General features: G+C 41.0%; 1 protein-coding gene across 7 annotated transcripts; it reads right to left on the bottom strand.

Annotated features, from left to right (window-relative positions):
* Positions 1-854: 854 nt before the first annotated feature.
* Positions 855-14789, bottom strand: LOC126203867 (cell surface glycoprotein 1-like). Of its 7 annotated transcripts, XM_049938248.1 has the most exons (4): positions 14752-14789; positions 3104-3609; positions 2984-3031; positions 855-2671 (listed from the first exon to the last, which is right to left on the bottom strand). In XM_049938248.1, exons 1-4 carry the CDS (start codon positions 14753-14755, stop codon positions 1376-1378), a joined length of 1854 nt encoding a protein of 617 aa, XP_049794205.1. In that variant the 5' UTR covers positions 14756-14789; the 3' UTR covers positions 855-1375. The 7 variants fall into 7 exon arrangements, with proteins under 7 accessions (XP_049794205.1, XP_049794204.1, XP_049794200.1 ...); XM_049938247.1 differs by having other exon boundaries at positions 2984-3609; XM_049938243.1 differs by having other exon boundaries at positions 855-3031.
* Positions 14790-16127: the final 1338 nt, after the last annotated feature.

The following is a 16127-nucleotide window of genomic DNA, read 5'->3' as shown; positions in this document are numbered from 1 at the left end:
TCCCCTTCCATCCTTACTTAACATGGAAATTTTGCGTATACTTGGCGAGGGTTAAGAAATGAATTTTTCGGAGAATTTGAAATATATAAATGTTCCGATCTAATTCAAAAGATTTCTTGAGGGATCAACTTGCATTAGAAATTTGAACGCGTAGAACCTCTTATGAAATGTGAAAATTTGATCATTTCTTTTATATATTACAACTTTGTGCCATGTTTTCTTTCAAATTTATTATATATAACTCCTTTGCGATACTTCTTAAATGTTTTTATACATGTACCTTGCTACTGGCACAACAGTTTCACATGAACATAGATGTGATGCAGTTAGTATAAACTAGCAATCTGTCAATCTGTATTTACAATAATGAAATACAGCATGTACGTTTTTGGACATATTATGGCAACATGCTTCTACGGAGAAGATACTGACAGCTGCTGAACTAATATTAAGTATGTTCTTTAATGTACTCTTATACTTTACGTAAATGTATAGGCAAGTTCTAAAGATTTATAATATCCCTAAGTTTGTAGGCTTCTGAAGTTGATAAATTAATTTGTCGAGACTGGTAAAGTGAAATAAAAATATTTGCAACTGACGACTGAATTTTCTTCTGAAATTTGTCAGTTGCATGGGTCAAGTTGGGGAGAACAATTCTAAACTTCTGTCACTGAATGCTTGGAACTAAACTGATGGCTGAACATTATGCTCCTCTATTAGCGAGAAGACGAGGTGGAACAGTTAATGTCAAAAACGTAACTTAGATGTGTCAATACTGTATATTTAACTCATTGCAACAGCCGGCTTTATCAGGAGCAAGAGAGTGGAAACCGTAAGAAAAATCCATCAGTGAATTATTCATGGCAGACAATACATATTTATTAGCAATATTCAGGAAAGAAAACAATACAGCACAAAATATTTTTCGAGATTTTATCTTATAATTATAAAATACAGGGGTACACAATAAAAGATCTTTCGTAGAGGAAAACGCTTTGCTATATTATTCATCACAAACAATACACATTCTTTCGCAGTACTGTGGAATGATAAATATATGGCACTATAAAATTTGTCAAGGTGGCATCTTATAGCTAAAAACTTACAGAATACACAATAAAAGATCTTTTGCAGAGGAAAATGCTTTAATCTGTTATTAATTAGGAACAATATATATTTCTTCGCAGTAGTGTGAAATGACAAATATATAGCACTACAAAATTTTTCAAAGTTGCATCTTATAGCTAAAAAAATACAGGAATACATAGTTAAAGATCCTTGACCAGAGGTACGTAGTTACATAGGGCAAGTCACGACAAAGAGTTAAATACGCTGAGTGTCAGTTACACTGTGCACACAGTCGCCATGTCGAAGCCTACCACAGCCAATGCCTCCTGGCGTGAGAGCCAGAACTTATTGATGGCGAGTTTCGCCACCACCTACGCCAGAAAGGACGTGGCGTTGGAGGCCAGAACGAGAAACCCAAAGATGGTTTAGGTCTGGTAGGGGTACGGATCGTGGTAGTGGTCGTTGTACTTGTGGTCGTCGTAGAACTGGTTGGTATATGTGGTCTCAAGGTGGTTGTAGTAGTGGTTGTAGTGGTGGTAGTAGGTGGTAAGCTGGGAGTCGTATTTTGAGGCAGTTCACTCGTCGTTGTTACTGTTGGTGCAGATGTTGGACTGACAATGGTTGGTGGAGCATCAGTTGGTACATTAGTTGGCTTTATTGTAGTAGTAGGTGGATTTGTGGGAGCTACTGTTGGCACATCTGAAGGAGTGGCGGTAGAAGGAATTTCAGTTATAGTTGGCCTTGTTGTTGGGGCTTCTGTGGGTGGGATGGTAGCTGGAGTACGTGTAGGTTCTTCTGTTGGTATCTCAGTGGGAGCATTTGTAGGTTTTTCTGTTGGTGCATCTGTAGGAACCTCAGATGGTTCCTCTGTGGGAATATCTGTTGGTTCTTGTGTTGGCACTGCTGTAGGAGCTTCTGTTGGATCTTGTGGTTCTTCTGTTGGCTCCCCTGTTGGAGCTTCTGTGGTTGCATCGGTTGGCTCTTCTGTTGGTGCCTCTGTGGGCTCTTCTACTGGTTCTTCTGTTGGTGAGTCTGTGGGTTCTTCTGTTGGTGCTTCTGTTGGCTCTCCTGTCGGTTCTTCTGTTGGAACTTCTGTAGGAGCATCAGTTGGCTCTTCTGTTGGTGCCTCTGTGGGCTCTTCTACTGGTTCTTCTGTTGGTGAGTCTGTGGGTTCTTCTGTTGGTGCTTCTGTTGGCTCTCCTGTCGGTTCTTCTGTTGGAACTTCTGTAGGAGCATCAGTTGGCTCTTCTGTTGGTGCTTCTGTTGGAGATTCTGTTGGCTGTTCTGTGGGATCTTCAATTGGCTCTTCTGTTGGTGGCTCTGTGGGAACATCTGTTGGCTCTTGTGTTGGTGGCTCTGTGGGAACATCTGTTGGCTCTTCTGTGGGATCTTCAGCTGGCTCCTCAGTTGGTTCCTCTGTAGGATCTTCTGTTGGTTTCTCTGTTGGTTCTTCTGTAGGATCTTCTATTGGTTCCTCAGTTGGTTCATCTGTGGGATCTTCTATTGGTTCCTCTGTTGGTTCTTCTGTTGGATCGTCTATTGGCTCTTCTGTTGGTTCTTCTGTGGGATCATCTATTGGCTCCTCTGTTGGTTCTTCTGTTGGATCTTCTACTGGATCCTCTGTTGGTTCTTCAGTGGGGTCTTCTACTGGCTCCTCTGTTGGTTCTTCAGTGGGGTCTTCTACTGGCTCCTCTGTTGGTTCTTCTGTGGGATCATCTATTGGGTCCTGTGTTGGTTCTTCTGTTGGATCTTCTATTGGCTCCTGTGTTGGTTCTTCTGTTGGATCTTCTATTGGCTCCTGTGTTGGTTCTTCTGTGGGGTCTTCTATTGGTTCCTCTGTTGGTTCTTCTGTGGGGTCTTCTATTGGCTCCTCTGTTGGTTCTTCTGTGGGGTCTTCTATGGGCTCTTCTGTTGGTTCTTCTGTGGGATCATCTATTGGCTCCTCTGTTGGTTCTTCTGTGGGGTCTTCTATCGGCTCTTCTGTTGGTTCTTCTGTGGGATCATCTATTGGCTCCTCTGTTGGTTCTTCTGTGAGGTCTTCTATTGGCTCCTCTGTTGTTGGCTCTGTGGGAGTATCAGTTGGTTCTTGTGTAGGAGGGTTTGTTGGTGGCTGAGTAGGAGGATTAGTTGGTTGTTCTGTTGGTTGCACTGAAGGAGTGTGGGTTGGCAACTCAGTTGTTGTTGTTGTAGTTGTTGGTTGCACTGAAGGAGTGTGGGTTGGCAGCTCAGTTGTTGTAGTTGTAGTAGTTGTAGTAGTTGTAGTAGTTGTTGGAGGCTGATGAGCTGCGCAGCCCGCTTGGTCTGGCCAGTCACATATCATCAGGGTTGGGTTGAATTCTGTGCCACTCGGGCACGGCATCAGTACTCCATGCCCATTTGCGCAGGAATAGTACTTGCTGCAGTCTGTTGGGTGTGGCACGTTTATTTTGTAGTTGGGGTCACTTTCTGGCAGACATCCCGAATCGTCTCCTGCCCGAGGCATTCCTTTCGCCTGGGCTATCAGACTTACCATGAGCAAACTCAAAATTCCATTTGGCCGTCCTGAAAAAGTAATTAAAATTTGTTAGAACATTTGTGAGGCTAGCTCCGTGCATTTACACAGCTGTATAAGCATTATCTATTACACTTAATGAATGACACTTTTCGTTTTGTGCAAACCATGTTCATATCTTTTGTCTCTTGACTACCATCATGGAGTCAGATCTGTATGACATTTAGTTTACGAGCTGAATTTCAGCTTTTAACTGTTCAACATAATAATGTCTCTACCTTCAAGAAGAAATCATAGTACCCTAATGTAAATGCACAGTTCTTGATAAGTACAGCGAAATTCAAAGAACTGTCTCATACTCCTTGTAAGAACATAATTAGTACATCCAAATTCACATTAAAAGTTTTGATGGATTTTAGAAATTGACTAGACAATATTTTAAATAGGAATTAATGTCCTGAAATGTTCTGTTTTCATGCTACAGAAACTAACAATTAAAACAGCCTATTCTCCTTTTTAGCGTCTGCTGGATGGAAAATAAACGAAACTCAATGACTAGTACCGGATGGTCACTTGTAATCAATCATTTACTGTGTCATACTCTTCATAAGGAGCTTGTGGAAGTCTGTATGAAGTAGCAAGTCGCTATTGCGCCGACCTTCCGGTGTTAACTCGAACTTTGCCAAACGGTAGGTGGTACTTCCCTTTAATTAGACCTTAGCTGCCGTTATAAGACTGAACTTAACTGTTCCACTTGTCTAACCAAGGTAAATAATGCTTGACTGCATCAGGAATGTAACCGGGGTCTCAAAATGCACGCAGACGGATACTGGGCAGCAGAACGGGAATCATTCCTTGCAACCAAGGTTATTCTTAAATTTGTGAACTAAAAGTTTTGTGGTGACATTGTCCAGTCATAGACATTACCGTAATAGTAGACCAACAGTGACGAGGAATGTACAACGGCGTATGTTACTGTAGATTGTTTCGATTGTTACTTAGCGTTGAGAAATGGTATCAAATCAACTCTCTTGCACCAGACAAGCCTACATGATGTTTAGTGTTTTGAAAATATAATAATTACTTCTTATAGTGACTTTCTGGAAGCCTTTTAGATCGTAAAAAGAGAAATTACCAGACAAGATCCACTTTAGAGATGCGTCACATCATTTATATACTCAGGGGTAACACTAAGAAGTGATATGAAATTGAACGAATACGGGAAACGGTAGTAGCACAGGTGCCTGAAAGATTTTGATTTGTTGGTTTACTTCTGGGAATGTCAGAGTACGTGTAAGGGAAATCAAATACAAGACACAAGTGCCATCAGTTCTAGAGTACTGCCCAGCGTTTGAAGTCCTTAACATGTGATCAGATATTTTTCCTCACTTAAGACACGAATGGAATAAGGGCAGAAAAATCTCTGATAGTGTTACGGAATGCCCTCCACCTTGCTAAATACATACATACACGTAGGAATCTAAAATGTAGACTCCATAGTCACTGCAGATAGAGGAAGTTCATTTTACCTGTTTGTACCTCTAGTACGGATACTGTACTTTTCTAGTGATAAGTGGTAACGACTAGGCCTTCGTAACAAGATTTAAAAGTGTGAAAATGTGGAATGGAATTCAGAAACACTTTTTAGATGGGGAGCTATGAATCATTCTTCGTCTCCTGGTGCCTAACTTTGGGATCAACAAGATCAGTGACGTAAACCTTGACTGTTTTAGACGAAATTTACTGTCCCTCATTCGCACTCTAGCTCAGTCCCCGTGCGAAAACCATAATTATAGAACTGGAATTTCACATCTTATTTTGAAATCTGAGTCATGATTAAACGCAAGTTTTCTTCAAGAAGCACGTGTGACACTCGCTATGACAGCGAAGATCTGATAGCACTACGAAACGAAGCGGTAAAAGCACCTTACTTACAGTTCTTGTTCTGAGAATGGAATCCCTTTACCATCGCAACATGATTCATGAGTTTTGCGTCGTTAGGCAACACACACAACGAGACACACAAAAGCAGCCTTTTCAGGTGAAATCAAAACTGGAAACCACACACTCCAAACAAAGAGACCGCCGTAAATGACAAAGAGTCATGTACGTTTAAAACAACCGCCAAGCCAACGACTTGGGCCTACACAGTCCGTAGTTCTTGGAGTTTTCCTCGTCAGTAGTGACTATCAGCACAGCAGTATACTGTAGTTCGCTGCACATTTTGACAACAGCAAAGAGAAACAAGTTAAACGGAATGCTGGGTATACGCATCATTTTGGAAAGAAAAAGACAATCCCAATGCTCCACTCGGATGTGAAATATCTTGAAGTGTTTCCACGAAGAGTGCGGCCATCCCTGATCCAAGTACCCTGTCATTTTCATTTTCTTTCCAATACTCTGAAGAAAAAGCTTTATGTTTTAGGGCTGTGTGAGAGACGCCATCTCCAGAATAAACTGCCTCTGCGATAGCGTTCGTCACTATATTTTGAAAAAAGCTACATTTTTTGTTTTTCTTTATTCGTCAATTAATTCTCCCCCATGTTCAGTTTTTCCTCATCAATTTCGTTTCTTCTCGTACTCGACATTTACTGACGGAACATACAAGCTATAGAAGCGATTTTCTGCCTACATAAATTTAATGAAAATTGACATTATAATGTACAATAATAAAGGAAGTTAAAATAAGGTATTAAAATTGTAAAATATGGTATTGCAAATGCTGATGCTGTTCACTTAGAAACAGGGCTGTATAGTGCTGAGTGACGAGATGATTTTGGTAGATGGTGTAAGGATGATTGGGAGGGGAGGGCAAGAAGTGTCTTCCACTTCGTTAACTCGAATTCCTATCAACATTAACCACATTGCTAAAATACTTCAACAAAATATTCATCCTAATATCACACTTCTTGCCCTAACCGAACCTCAATTTGTGGAAGTTACAACAAAGAACTGATTTATAACTAATAGCAAATGTACACATCTGCTCGGATTTCTGAGTTGAAAAGCGAGAATAGGTTGAAACTATCTTGGAATTTCCCACTAAGCATCTAGAGCTGAGTGTTTTACATCGACACAAAATAAGTAGGACTGGTCATATTATTAGGGTACTATTTGTCGCGACGTATTAATAAGTATCTGTTTTTTGACTTGGAACTGTGTCCTAACTTTGTAACACATGCCATCTAAGTCTATCAAATCAATACCAGCGTCAAGCTGTTTACTATAGATGTAGTCTTTCTTTCCGATTGAAGCTAAAAACGATAGAGCTCCTGCGTAACCTCACGGATCTTCACATTAAGAAATATATTTAGCGGTGGAAAAGAGCGAATGCATGCGTTTGTATCGTCTGAGGCGGGACATAAGTTAAAGGTGACAAGCACTAACTGAAAACTCCATAAATGTTCAGTTTTTCCTCATCAATTTCGTTTCTTCTCGTACTCGACATTTACTGACGGAACATACAACATGCTTATAGCAAAACTCTTGGTTCGAGTCAGAGTGTCATAATCTCAGGACACTATTCCACTCATCTAATCTTCAGTATTCTTCCGTAACACCACATTTCACAATCTTCTATAATCTACTTGTCACAACTGTTTATTGTCCACGTTTCGTTTCTGTACAACGCTACACTTCAGTCTAATATCTTCAAAAAGACTTCTTAACCCTTTTATTTTTATTCGATGCTACCAAATTATTATTTTGAAAAAGGCTTTCCTTGTTACTGAAGTCTGTATTTTATGTCGACTGTGCTGTGGTCATAGTTATTTTTCAGCCCAAACAGAAAACTTATCTACCACTTTTAGTATCTCATTTCCAAATTTAATTCCCTCAGGATCGCCTAATTTAATTTAACTAAATTCCATACTCTTGTTGTACTTTACTTTGTGGTTTCTATACAAGTTGTAGATAACTTATCGTTCCTCATATTTTCCCCTCTTATCCTCAAAATTTCAAAGAGCGTTGTCTAGTCAAGATCGTTAAAATCTTTCCCTAAATCTTCAAATACTGTAAACATTGGTTTGCCTTTTACGGTATACTATGTAAGAAGAGTCGTAGGGCCAGTATTGTCTTGCGTATTCCCACGTTTCTTCGGAACGCAAACTGATCTTCCCGTAGATCGGCTTCTAAGAGATTTTCCATTCTACTGTAGATAAGTCGTGTCATAATTTTGCAACTATTATTGCTTTGATATACGTGTGTGATAGAACTACAAGATAATCGTCAAATTTAGCACGAAAAATGTAACTCAGCATTGAAACAAAGTCGCGGTTTCCGACTGCAAATATGTTGATATCCTTAAGCACGTCAGCAAATAATAAAGTGTGAACATTTATATCGAGGAGTGATTTCGTATATGAGGGATGCAGTGCCGAGAAAAGTGTGTTCCAGCTGCTGCTGGATATTGCGCTATAAGTGTTCCTGCAAATCCAGCGCCTTTTATTGGACAGTTTTCAGACAAGAACAACAATTTCTGTCACCAAGGACCCTATTCTCTTTTTTTGGCACCGACAGACTTCGTTTCCCGCCTTTACAAGTTGCCCTCAGTGTATGTCTAACATAAGCAAAAATAACTTAATGACCATCCACGAAAAGTGTTACTGCAGTAAATTAAATGTTAAAAACGTCACTGTGATCAGTTGGTAAATTCTACAGGTGATAAAGCTGTTAATTATTTAGCTGCTTCCGAATACAACTAAGTGATACGAAACAAATTTCTTTTCTCTACGGATAAACGTAACATACAGAAGAAAATACATTTTCGATTGAACGCTCCTTATTCATAGAAGTAAAAAATACTAAAAAAAGCTGAAAGAGCGAAAGCTTCACAATATCGCCTCATAGAGGCCCACAGTCACATTTAGATAGAAGACATCTCAAAACCCATCAAGAAAACTATTCTTCTTGACTTCCCTCGGGCATCCTTCATTACCAGTATTCCGCTTTGCAAAATCCTCGTCTGGAAATGTCATCCTCAACAGAACTGGTGTCCGCTACATATATTCCGACTTTTCGAAGTAGCCCTCTGTTAACTCGATATATCACCTACTGATTTCCAAGTAGATTCCACTAGGCCTCTAGACGCAACCATTACAAATTCAGACAGCAAACTTTTTCTTAGTATTATTTGTAACGTATTCTGCTTTGTTCCTAGTGTGCGGAGGCAAAAAGCAGATCACCAGTGAAGTTTATTCGTGTGATGGGCGAGGATTCCAGTGCACTATTACACCCACATAAAGTAAATTCTGTGTGATAACGATGCATGGCAGAGCACTATGAGAAGTTCAAGTAACTGTGCTGGAAAGCCTTCACCTTACGTGCGCATGTTGTTGCCTCTCTTCTGTGATAGGGCCTACATGAATGTTGCAATCACCTTCATTACTACAAGTGGAATTTTTGTTTCTGTATTGCACTTCCTTACGATCATTCAAAGACAATACTGATATTCAGAGATCAGCATCTTAAACAAACAATCTGATAATGCTAAACACTCTAGCTGATATATCGTTTATATGTATCAGAGCATTAACTATCGTGTTACGTTCCTTGGAGCACACCCGATGTAGCTTTCGTTACTGTCGAATGCTTGCCTGACCTCTATAACCTACTGGATTCTAGTAATCACAAATTCACTGAGACAGTAACATACTTAAAAGATACTCCGTATGATCGTGTATTGTGCAACCAATGGCTTCAGCTTCATAGGCACCCTGCGGCCACAATCGTGTGGCACACACTCTCCCTCAACACCGAAAAAATGGTTCAAATGGCTCTGAGCACTATGGGACTCAACTTCTGAGGTCATTAGTCCCCTAGAACTTAGAACTAGTGAAACCTAACTAACCTAAGGACATCACAAATATCCATGCCCGAGGCAGGATTCGAACCTGCGACCGTAGCGGTCTTGCGGTTCCAGACTGCAGCGCCTTTAACCGCACGGCCACTTCGGCCGGCTCTCAACACCGACTGTTCGCATAAATTTACTGTTTTATCAGTGAAGGGAATATGCCTTATTCATTAACTCTTTCTTTCGAACAGAAAACAGGACAAGCCTGAATAGGACATTTGCTCTGAGCGTTCCTTACAAACTTAATTACGTATGTAGATATTCCATCTATAGTTTTCGATTAGTAAGCTTGCAAAAACAAAATATGTGACATAAACGGCCGTATCTTATGATTGCATTGATTAAGAAGCTTTTTTTTCTTTTCAAACCACCAAGGCACCACAGATCTTAGTATTAGACATAAATTTCAACCTGATATCACTACCTGTTCCAGAGAGAAAGGGATCTCAACAGACAGACATACAGATCGACGCGCAACAAACAACAAAAATATTTTTATATAATATAATTACAGATTAATAATTTTCGGATTTTTTCCTTTATTTGTACTGTGAAACTTTGCTTCTTGCCAAATTTCATGATCCTAGGTCAACGGGAAGTACCCTAGGTTTTTACAAACGAGTTTGCGAACATCAGAATACATGACGTAAATGGCCGTATCTTTTGAACGCATTAACTTAGAAGCTTAAATTTTTTACATCACCGAGAGACCTCATAGACGAGGTAGTACATTAGGACTTTGTCTTTATGAAACAGGTATGCCTCTTCATATTTAAAGCGCACAAATGTAAATTTTGTCAGTACTACTTTTCAGTATGGTCTATGTATTGTTCTTAAGCTGTATAGAGTTTGCGAGTGTATTTATATTTTTCCCATTTTTGCTGCAGATCTGATGATGGTCATTAAAGACCGAAACCGGTAATCTATTAAACAAAAAGATTGTGATCATAGACGTAAATTAAAGGAAACGTATCTCTCTCTTTCCTAGTGTTTATCCCGTCGTATGGGGTCCTCCGTTTTCATGTTTTGAGAAATTTATTTTACTTGAAGTTCGTGACCTTGCTGAAACCTAAATTTTCAGTCAACTTAAGAGAGGGAAGTAGTGTGCGCCATCTGTCAATCGTGCAATTTTTTTTTCTCTTTTATCGTATTTAACTTTGTACATCGTATTTTCTGAGGCGGAGATCGACAGCCGGCCAGTCATTTTCCTAAGCGAGCGTGGAGAATCTTCTTGAAACTACACTCCGGCTGCCAGGTGTACCAGGCCAGCGGCCATTACCCCGCCAGCGCGCCGGATTAGCCGAGCGATCTCAGACGCTGCAGTCACGGACTATGCGGCTGGTCCCGGCGGAGGTTCGAGTCCTCCCTCGGGCATGGGTGTGTGTGTGTCTGTCCTTCGGATAATTTAGGTTAAGTAGTGTGTAAGCTTAGGGACTGATGACCTTAGCAGTTAAGTCCCATAAGATTTCACACACATTTGAAGATTTTGTTACCCCGCCACGCGGATTCGGTCCGGGTCTGGCTCGTTGCTCTGTCTAGGATGCAAGCTATGCAAAGCAGTTAAACAAAAGTGAGTACTTACAGTATATGATATTTATATTATGAATATGGCGCCCGTTCGAGCGATTAGAAGCTAGGCCTACTGCAACAAATGGTTCAAATGGCTCTGAGCGCTATTGGACTTAACATCTGAGGTCATCAGTCCCCTAGAACTTAGAACTACTTAAACCTAACGAACCTAAGGACATCACACACACCCATGACCGAGGCAGGATTCGAACCTGCGACCGTAGCGGTCGCGCGGTTCCAGACTAAAGCGCCTAGAACCGTTCGGCCACAACGACCGACCCACTGTAACACTTAAGGACATTACAGGAATGACAATTATTTCCACCACCCGTATTTTGATCCACATACTTCAGGTTTCGTGATTTGCTGACGTTGAAGACGGAAACAAACGGGAAAATGTGATAAATGCATAAGATGTGTTCGGTTCAGGACGCGATTTCCACCTGGCATGAAGGTCTGAATCCTAACGAGGGTTCCCGAACATCATCACACCATTAGAGTAAAATCTTGTACAACCACAATGCACAATTATTCAATAGTACACCCCTGTCTGTGTAAATACCATATGTTTTCCAAAGACAGAAAATGTTACCTGACAGTCCGCAGCTCGTGGTCGTGCGGTAGCGTTCTCGCTTCCCGCGCCCGGGTTCCCGGGTTCCACTCCCGGCGGGGTCAGGGATTTTCTCTGCCTCGGGCATGGATGTGTGTGATGTCCTTAAGTTAGTTAGGTTTAAGTAGTTCTAAGTTCTAGGGGACTGATGACCTCAGATGTTAAGTCCCATAGTGCTCAGAGCCATTCGAACCATTTTATCTGACAATTAAGCTAGTGGAAGACTTTTGGCTACAGATGGTCATTAGTAGCAAATTTTCGAAATACGATAGCCAAAAGGGAAAAACACAAACTGTAGGCCAACTATCGTAAACTCAGAAGCAAACGGTGTTTTTTGTCCCGTATGACGCGTTGCAGTCTCGTGAAGAGAACAATACGTTTCCTACGTCTGAAACGCCTGTTATTTTTCATTGCCCTGCGGAATTACTTCATTGTTCGAGCATGAGAACTGCCATTACGAACCCGCCATTTCAACAGAGGCCAAATGCTGTCCAACAGCTGCTCTGGTGAAGGAACAGACTGCTGTTGTTTACCAGTCGACAAACTGGTTCCCTTAGCACCAGGAATGAGTCTCTTGTACATAATCGTCGCCCTAAATAAATCCAGCACCAATGACCGCAACGTATAGCAATGCGGCTAAGAAGAGTGTTGCATGTATTCATGATACCTCCTGAATGTGTTGAAACTTAGTGTAGAATATTTCCATCTCATTTAATACATTGAAAGTATCTCGTCCTGGAATATTACAAAGTCACTCTTTGGTCGACTGTCGTGTATTTCGACTGCAACAGATATATGCAACGGTAGATGACGGAGGACTCAGTGCACCGTCGGTGAACTCTGTGCAGAAATTTCAGATAGTGCTTATCCGCAAATCGTATTTAGTGCCCATCAACAACTGCTATAGTGAATCCCACAACCACTTACAGTACACTTTGAGTCCCTCTAGTTTATTGCGCTCTAGTGTACATCTTCTCCATGTGTACTGCAGCGACCAAATTAATAAGGGACTTTTTTCTAGACTTCCGTCTTTAAACTACTTCGATACAGCGTTCAGCCAGCGTCTATCCTGCAGAAATTTTGTACCTGTCGATTTCTACTTCACTAAAATTCCTTCACTAATTGGATTACATTTTCAGATATTTACATTACCCCTGTTTGCGCAAGTTAATATAGAGGCTGTTGAAACTCATTTAGAACCTGAACTGCCCTCTAGAAAAAAAAGCAGTGATTCCCATAATTTTAATATTTTCAACAATATCCATATTGATACTAGAGGTTCCATTAGAATTTATCATGATAGTGAAAAAGGAATCAGACAATGAAAGTATCTAACATCAGTACTATCCATAGCACAAGCAGAAGTAGTTTCCAGATTCCCGAACTAGGAGAAAGAAAAAGTAATAAATATTAATGAAGCAATACTAATACATCAGTAATTTACTGATGCCGTTATACAATGTGTTTGTAGTATACCTGAACTCGAACACCCAATAGTGCAAGTTAACACTGAAAGTATGCCAGTATGCTTTAAAATCAGTCATAGCAGAGCTAAAGTATTGTACAATCAACGAAAATGAACAGAAAAACTGTGAAAATTAACAATGAAATCAGAGAAACTGTGGAAGCGTTTTTTTTTTTTTTTTTTGTATTTAGAGCAGTGGAAGAAAAATAATGAAAAACGTAGCTGGCCTTCAGTGCTCTTGGTAACGCAGAGTCTTCTAAGCTAAGCAGCCGATTATGCGACAATGGAAATTCATTGTCAGTGTCAATAACTAATGAGGAGACGGTTCTACAACACCGTTCCTCCACAGGTGACGAAAAGACTGGAGGTATGGATCATCTGCGCAAATAAATTATTGGCTTTTTGCGTTGTGCCCTACGCGTTTCGCTTCTTTCTTTTTCTGATGCATCTTCAGTGGCGATTTTGTGATATTTTTCCATATGAATCATTCTGGAGTTGTTCATAGTTGGCCTGCGTGCACCAGGATGCCCGATTTTCGGCGTTTTTGATTTCAGTTGAACGCTTTACTTTCGCTGTGTGTTGAAAGTGTGTATTTACTTTACATGCAGTGAAAGTGAAGCGTCCAGTTAAAATGCGGGCATCCTTGTGTACACAAACCAACTGAGCACAACTCCAGAACGATACATATGAAATAACTAGATCACAAAATGGCAAGTGACGATGTTTCATGAGGAGAAAGTAGTAAAACGCGTGTGTCACAACGTAACGCAAAAAGCCTTACATTTAGTTGTATGCACGGACCGCATCTCCAGGAATACAAAAGAAACTGAGGAACGACACGAAACAAAAAAATTGGGAAGAAATACGTTGGCAATTGGAGGGGGGGGGGGGTGAGGTAAGCAAATTGATCAGAGAACAAACTGAAGTGGAAAGTGTAATAATGATCGTACTGGAAATGAGGTGGAGGTGGGAAGGACGTGTAGCCAGGCTTGTGAATGACACACTGACCAGGAAAGTTCTCTGCGAGATTCCAAGATCGAGACGACAGCCTAAATGGTGGAGAGACGACTTTAGAAGATATTCAGCACCAGCATGAATGAATATAGCCGAAGGCTGAATTGCGTGGAGAGAAAAATCTGGAGGAGACCAGCGAATGTCAAAGCGTAAATAATGAAGATGACATTGCTGTTAATACGTTTTCCCTCCCACTGCTTTGTTAGTACTGATTGAACTATTCACAGTATTTCTACCACTAACGTTCCCCTCCTTCCTCACCCATTCTTTCTAGTATTCGCGTTGTCACTTCAATTACATCATTTGCAACCTTGCATTTTGGAGCGACCAATAAATGCGTACGACACGACCAGTCTGTGTTTGCGAGACCGTCTCGGATGCCGATTCCTTCCATTCGCGAGCACTGCTCATCGCGACCGCATCCCTCAGAAGGACTTACACTCTCAACTGTCCCTTAGGCTGTTTCTGCAGGACGAGCACCTATAAGACAATAGTTTGGATCCCAGTCTTAGTTCTAGATTTGCATCTAATAACTTTTAAAAATCATGAATAATCTCATACGAGTAACAGAAGTCGCCGTACGGAAAACAAACAGTTCACTAGTTCCACCGTAAGAATATAAATTCGATAGTGGAGACCAAGAGAGCTGAGATCAACTGAGAGTAGGAACCGAATGGACTTACCCATTGCTTGTGTCGTTGTTAACCAGCTTGTTCGTGTAGAGGATAACCGGCAATAGACGGTCCCCAGACGCTGCGTTCTTATATCAGGCGCGCTAATCTAAGCTGCAGTGCCATCTGTCGACTGCTGTAACTAACATACGATGCCGGTACTCAGCGTGACATGTGTTGACCGCTGATAACGCTACTTCGACACCCGAATTCTTAGCACAATTATTATGCCATCACCAGTACGCAGATTACTATCGCAGAGATATTTTAGAGGTATGCTTAAGTGATACGGACAAAGTCTATTCAAACCATTCGACGACATCGCATTCCTTTGTGACGTACGATTACGTACGGCCACGAAGTGTTGCGCTCTTACCGAAATTCCCAGTGAAGGTTTTACCTACTTTTTCCAAATCTCGCTGGTAGTTTGTATGGTTTTCTGCAGACAATGTCACTGACAATTTCATCTTCCTTTAGAAATTATGTAAAGTCCATGATACTGTATAGGATGATAGATACGTACGGACTAAAGAGAGTAAGTTACACACGTCGACTCACGCTAAGATCGTCAAGCAACAAGAGTGTCGCATTGCCATAAGAGAGTAAACGTTCCAGGTTACTTGCAAGCTGCGGTACGGATAACAAGCGTACCACAGTGTGGGCGTGAAATGGCGCAGCGACTGGAAATGTGCTCCAATGTTGAAGTACGCCTGAGGGTACGATACTTGTAAGCAAAGGGTCTAGACTGCATACCGATTCACTGTTATATTCTAGTTGTGTATGTGTACCAAATTCAATGTCGCAATGTAATGCAAACTGACATACGTGAAGGTGAGAACACAAACATCGTTGCCAATGTGAAAGTTGAAAAAAGCTACAAAAACGAATGCTTCAGATGGAAATTTCACATAAGCCGCGTTCTAACACAGATCTGTAACGCAACCACCTTTATTACACGTTTTAACTGTCAGTTGTTGTTTATCCAAAGGCAACACAACACCAAACCAAAGTAATAAATGGTTCAAATGGCTCTCAGCACTATGGGACTCAACTGCTGAGGTCATTAGTCCCCTAGAACTTAGAACTAGTTAAACCTAACTAACCTAAGGACATCACAAACATCCATGCCCGAGGCAGGATTCGAACCTACGACCGTAGCGGTCTCGCGGCTCCAGACTGCAGCGCCTTTAACCGCACGGCCACTTCGGCCGGCACCAAAGTAATACTCATCTATTTTGACGAAAGCTGAAAGAAAGTGAACTACAGAAATTCGTAGCCGGTAACGGTACTTTCTGAACAATGTAACCTAAAACCAATTTTTGGAGTTGATTCTGTACGCCATCAACAATTTATTTCACATAACAGCCATGGTCTCCAACCATATCTTT

Source organism: Schistocerca nitens, chromosome 9 (assembly GCF_023898315.1).
Source record: "Schistocerca nitens isolate TAMUIC-IGC-003100 chromosome 9, iqSchNite1.1, whole genome shotgun sequence".
Lineage (NCBI taxonomy): Eukaryota > Metazoa > Arthropoda > Insecta > Orthoptera > Acrididae > Schistocerca > Schistocerca nitens.
This window is presented reverse-complemented; position numbering and strand designations above follow the sequence as displayed.